The following is a 5,978-nucleotide window of genomic DNA, read 5'->3' as shown; positions in this document are numbered from 1 at the left end:
GCTTACAAAGCGTTAACAAAGCGCTAAAAAAGCGCATATAATCGCTTTGTAAGCGCTGTGTGCTATTTGGGCTTTCTTTTTACACTCATGCATTATGAGATTGTTGACATTTGAGATTTGTATCATCTTTTGTGCAGAAAATTGTGAATTTTACGATGCAAAACGGGTATTTAAACGGATGGGATTGTCTAACATATAAAGAAGAACATTCTAAACATTGGACCTGATTTCGTTGGGCGCGTGCAAAACTGAGGTTTCGAGAACGGAATCGTATAGTTAGAATGTTGAAACCTCAGATCTTTGCACCGATTCGAATGCGACGTGAGAGGGTAAAAAGGACGAGACCCATGAGTGCCTTAACGGTAAAGGGCGAGAAGGGATGGGGTAACAGCAGGGTGTAAGGAGTCGGCGAGAGCCGACGGAACCGGCGAAGGAGAGCAGAGAGCAGCAGCGAGCGTCGATACGAGAGTGTCTATTTACGAGTTGTCCGGCGCCGTGATGTCCGGAGTAAAAATACACCGCGTAGAGTCCGTATGCCGTACGCGCGCGCGTGCACACACAACAGAACTCTTATAATTCTCCACCGCGCTAGCGCTTGCTAGCGCTCTCTCAGCTCTCTCGGGTCTCTCAATGCCCCTCCCTCCCCCTGCCGCCGCCCTCATCCCCTCCGCGGTGCTCCTCGCGGCCCGTAACAACCGCGGAGGGGCGGCGCGGCGCAATTTCGCTTCTCTCTTATTGGACAGCGGCCAACCGAGAGCGGCGAAAAGCGATAGAGAACCACGCACATAGAGCGCGCGATTAGGGTTGCGAAGCGCAATTGCGCTGTTATATAGGGTGTTTCGTTATTCCCTGTATCTTTTTAATTTCCCAGAGCAATGTACGAACGCGAGTATGCGTAATCACGGACTGACTAAATTCGGGATGTTAAATTCGATATGTTATCAACGGAACGTTATGTATGTTTTATATTGAAGCAGAGGAAAGAGAAGGGAGGAAAGAAATTTGCATTTATTTTATAAAATATGAAATATATTTTTATAAAAATGTAAAAATGGACTATGAAGGGAAAATGATTCGAACTGTAAGAGCCACATTTTGTTGGAGTAAATTTTTACTCCAACTTCGATCTTGTTTATCCTAAAAGTAATGCTAATTATAAACTGTACCGTCCAAACAGCTTCGATCTGATTAATAAATTGACCTGAACGAGCGCGTCGGGTCGGCGTGTTTACAAACGCGTGCCCGTTGCAAGGCAGGTACGCGTCACGCCAGGTACGTCTGTGGCCCGACGTGTAGATGCAGAAATATAATCGCGCAATGACGTCACACGCGCGTGCTGTGCAAAACAGACTTCCTCCCGTTCCTTTGCCGTTGTCCGAAGCCGAACTACGGCACGGCAAATCCATCGTTGTGGCGACGAGGAGTATTGTACCTACTTTATAAATAATATAAGTTATATCGTTTACGTTTACTTAATCTCAAAGTTCAGTACAATAAAAACACTGTTTATATTCTATTTAAATGATATTGAACGCGATGTATATATGTGACAAACAAAATTATGAAATAAAAAATACACAAAGACTTATTTGATTAGGACTCGAATGATAAGTTATCAAATAATAATCTGGAAGCTAAATAAGGTATTCATTCGGTTGCTCAAATCGAGGTTGCTCTAAAGTATCTGTCGATTTAAAGATACGCGATATATATACTGCATGAATGATCATTAGATAACAAACTTAATTTTTCCAATAACAATCAAGTTTATATAACAGAATATAATATTTATTTCTAATATGCACACATGTCCTATTTTTGCAATAAACTTTACACAAATAAAAACAATTATTCCTTTTAATCGCGGATAGTATTATTTGTCATTCAACATTCGAAAAACCTACCCAGCAAACGAGAGAATAGATTAAAATGGATTGAAATTTTTTTCTATCAGAATGCACACACACATTTTAAATAGCAAATACTTTTTTTGGATTTAATTAGATTCAATTGGATGTAATTGGATTGAAAAACTGTATTTCCTATTCAAAATTTGGAATTGAACAGTATTCACAATTGTGTGTTTGTGCACAGAAAAAGCTAATATTATTTTTAGATTGAAAGACATAGAGATATGCTCCATGCAAATTTTTATAATTGAATAAAAATGCATTCAGGATTGAAAAGTATTCATTTGGACATTTGTGAATCAATATTTGTGAAAATCTGAATCCATTTTAATTCATTTCAATTCATCTCTTTTTGCTGGGTAGTCAACTCTGCGAAACATGTAAAAGACTAATCTCCTTACTTTTAATTAATCCAGAGTGTGTACAACGTTCGCGAGAATCATTGCGAATATCATTCTCTACAACAAAAGATCGGCAAAATTAAAAGATCGGCTTTATTTCGGGCGTTAAAACCTACGCTCTAACCCACGTCGCCTCGTCGCTTCGCTTCGGTCTTTTGAATGGGAGTATTTTTAGCACGCGCCTACTATATGTGGATAACTGTACGCGCCGCACCGCGTATTCAGTTTCCGCGGATTGAGCTTGAGCAAGCATTAAAGTGTTCGATGTGACATCGAACGGAAGTCAAATTTCGCACAATCCTGATGGAGGCACAATTCGCTGAATAAATGTATTTTCACCTAGACCGCGATTGTTTTGCCTTACGTTAGTTTTATATTGTTAGTTTTCTAACAGACAAAAGTTATGTAAGAAAAATGTTGAACTCTTAGGATAAATTACGTATCCTAGATGACGCTTTTTTTGCCGTAGCAGAAGACTGTTATCATAATCATAAATTATACATGAGATATGTATTCAATATATTCAGTTGTTTCAGATGACGAAGCTTAATCTAATCTAATAACACATACAATCTTGTTTGTTTCGATGTTTTAGTCGATCTTCTTATAGATAATTTATTAGGCTAGTCTTTCAAAATGAAAAATTACAATATATTTGTTTATCGAACATTTATCTATTCGTTTGTTTACTCCTATTGCTTAATTGATGAAATATATCGAAGAGACTAAGCAAACTATGCTGTAGCGATTACTGAATTTAATTTGAACAATAAAATGTTTAAAGTCTTAAGTTCAAAATCTTAAATTTAATGTTTATTTAAAATATTAATAAAAAAAATTCTTTATTTAAATCTCTCTCTCACATTTGGAATGTAGATCCTTGTTGCTCTCACGAAAATCGGTTTGAAGGATCAAGAATCGTGATCTTTCTATAAATCTCCTTTAAAGTTTTTCAGACACTGTCCTTTTACGTATTATCCCGCTATCATCCACTTCTTTTTGCAGTCACCTAACACGCACTACGACATGGGAAGATCCGCGGAAAACGGCCGCTGCCGCAAGTGTGGCCGCAGTAGCAGCAGCAGTCGAGAGCAGCAAATCCAATGCGCTCGGTCCATTGCCCGATGGATGGGAACAGGCGCGTACAGCCGAGGGCGAGATCTATTTCATCAATCACCAGACTCGCACCACTTCCTGGTTCGATCCGCGAATCCGTAAGTTGAATTGAATTCTTACTTTTCCCAAATCTTACAGATTAAGCAACGTATAGACTACAATGAAGATGCTACCCCGAATCTAAATATTAATTAAGAATTAAAAAAGCTCTCGATACTCACTATTTAATCATCGTATCAGATTGGTTCAAATTTTTCCGCTTCAGCATTTTCCAAGTTTTTGGGAATTTTCTGACTTTCGTCTGGAGACTAGAATTTGTTCTCATCTAATTTATTTTAATAAATATGCCGAATTTGAATGTAATTCATTAAATTCTGAAAATTCTGATGTAAAACTTGAGAATTTCTGAGATAGAAATCGGAATGTAGTGGCTGTAAATATTATTAAAGTTTGACGAAAATTAAAATATGTCGCAAGATTTATATCACTTGGCGAGGAACCTTTCTCGATGATGTGATTCATTTTTATCAACATATTTTTATGTTATTGACTAATCTTTATTTCTTATCGTATATTCGTATAAGATATCATTTATTCAGCATCGCATCTCCAAAGAACTCCGGCGTCCGGCGCGATGCTGCCACAAAACTGGCAACTTCAACAACCCGCCGGCATCCAAAGCAACCAGAATCTACAGGCCTGCCAGAAGCAAAAGATTCGTCTTCAATCGTTGCAGCTGGAACGTGAACGTTTGAAACAGCGACAACAGGAAATTATGCGCCAGGTTGGCATTGTGAGTCGTCCTTTAATCTGGAGGCTTGATCGCGTGACATTTGTAATAACCATTTTCGATATTCACGAATCTTTTTTTGTTACAGCAACAAGAGATGATGCTTCGACAGAGCACCACGGACGCCGTCATGGATCCGTTTTTGTCAGGCATTAATGAGCAGCATGCACGCCAGGAGAGCGCCGATAGCGGCTTGGGACTCGGTTCTGCATATTCACTGCCTCAAGCCTCCGATGACTTCCTCAACATAGACGAAAACATGGATAGCACGAGTGGTAAGAGCGGCCCGTTCGAAATTCACAATTTTTTCGGAATATAAAGTCTTTTTACGCAGCATTTTCAAAATCCATCGCCATTACGCTTATAAGATTCTAGGCTAAAAAGAATGTTTATTCGCTTGCTTTGCTGTGCCATTAAGTCAATTTTCGATTTATGAATAATTGTTTTGCGCGATTGTTCCGATTACAGAAAGGCACTGTGCGTTGAATGATCTTACGAAACGATTATACCGAAGCCATAAATACATAAGTACGTATTTGCCACAATATTACATTTTGTTTAGTCATACTTTGAATTCGATGAATTCTTTTACAGACGGAGGTACGCCAATGGAGCCAGATCTCTCAACCTTGAGTGACAATATCGATTCGACAGATGATCTTCTGCCGTCACTTCAGGTAGGTCATTTTACATGGTAATGATTGTTGCAAGCCTGTTGTTAAAACCCTTTGAATGCGGTCTTTTGTATCGACAATTGTTATTGTTTCAGCTGAACGAGGAGTTCAGCACCGATATTTTGGACGACGTGCAGTCACTCATAAATCCTAACACGACCAAGCCGGAGAACGTGCTGACTTGGCTATAGGATTAGAAGTGATACTGCGGCGGATGTCGGCCTTTTTAAAAGGATAGGTATTCAGGTTCTCGAAGTGGAAACTTTATTCAGATTTAGAATTAACCTGCGGTCAATTAATTGCATCATTGAGCAATGTTGTTTTCAATATTTTCAATCAATGATGCAATTTTTATTTCTTTATAATTTTATAGGTTAGATTACGATTTATATTAGATTACGATAGGATTAAGTGTCTACTTCGAACCTAAACACCTATTTTTTTTATTTATTTCTTTCTATTTGGATTTTGGCAGGAATATATTACCACGTTAAAACAATCAGGATATTGTTGGAATATACTTTTTCATTTCAAGTTTCTCATAACGGAATGATAGAATCGAGAATTAAATTTTTGCTTAATACGTAATGATTTTATTATTAAGTCATTTCAGACGCTCTAAAACATCAAAATTTAAGGAACAAATTTAAATATAGATATTTATATGTGCATGTGATTATAAATATGCCGTAGTAAATATATAAGTCTTTTTTGTCTTTGGAAGAATAGCTTAATGAAAAAAATTTTCTATCAAACGAGAAAATTAATTATTACTAATTAGTATTAATTAGTACTAATCAGTATTAGTACCGCATATGTTATAAGAAATTTTTAATGAAAAATATTTTCTTGTGATGAAAACGATTAAATAAAAAATAAATTCACTATAATTTTGTAATACATCGTGGTAGGTACCGCTTCTCTTGTGAAGATAAAAATCCAAATAAAAAGATATTTATATTTCGTTATATGCCGTCTGAAGGAAGGAAAGAGAAAAGGAGTAAATAAAGGACTATATGCGAATTTGTTTTATCAGCAAGCATATTAAACGTAATTGTTAACACATCTAGTCCTCTATTTTCTTCTT

At 37.1% G+C, this 5,978-nt stretch overlaps 1 protein-coding gene across 1 annotated transcript in view; it reads left to right on the top strand.

The window, feature by feature from the left end:
- LOC108752840 (transcriptional coactivator YAP1) overlaps positions 1-5,481 on the top strand; it is a 16,953-nt gene extending 11,472 nt beyond the window's left edge. The window contains exons 3-8 of the mRNA XM_018493974.1: positions 3,317-3,525; positions 4,027-4,220; positions 4,306-4,492; positions 4,686-4,745; positions 4,812-4,894; positions 4,987-5,481. Of these exons, the coding sequence (XP_018349476.1) occupies positions 3,317-3,525; positions 4,027-4,220; positions 4,306-4,492; positions 4,686-4,745; positions 4,812-4,894; positions 4,987-5,082 (829 nt within the window). The 3' untranslated portion in view covers positions 5,083-5,481. The remainder of the gene's footprint in view (positions 1-3,316; positions 3,526-4,026; positions 4,221-4,305; positions 4,493-4,685; positions 4,746-4,811; positions 4,895-4,986) is intronic.
- Positions 5,482-5,978: the final 497 nt, after the last annotated feature.

This window comes from Trachymyrmex septentrionalis, unplaced genomic scaffold (genome assembly GCF_001594115.1).
Source record: "Trachymyrmex septentrionalis isolate Tsep2-gDNA-1 unplaced genomic scaffold, Tsep1.0 scaffold62, whole genome shotgun sequence".
Lineage (NCBI taxonomy): Eukaryota > Metazoa > Arthropoda > Insecta > Hymenoptera > Formicidae > Trachymyrmex > Trachymyrmex septentrionalis.
Note: the sequence above shows the minus strand (reverse complement) of the source record. Positions and strands in the feature narration are given on the sequence as shown.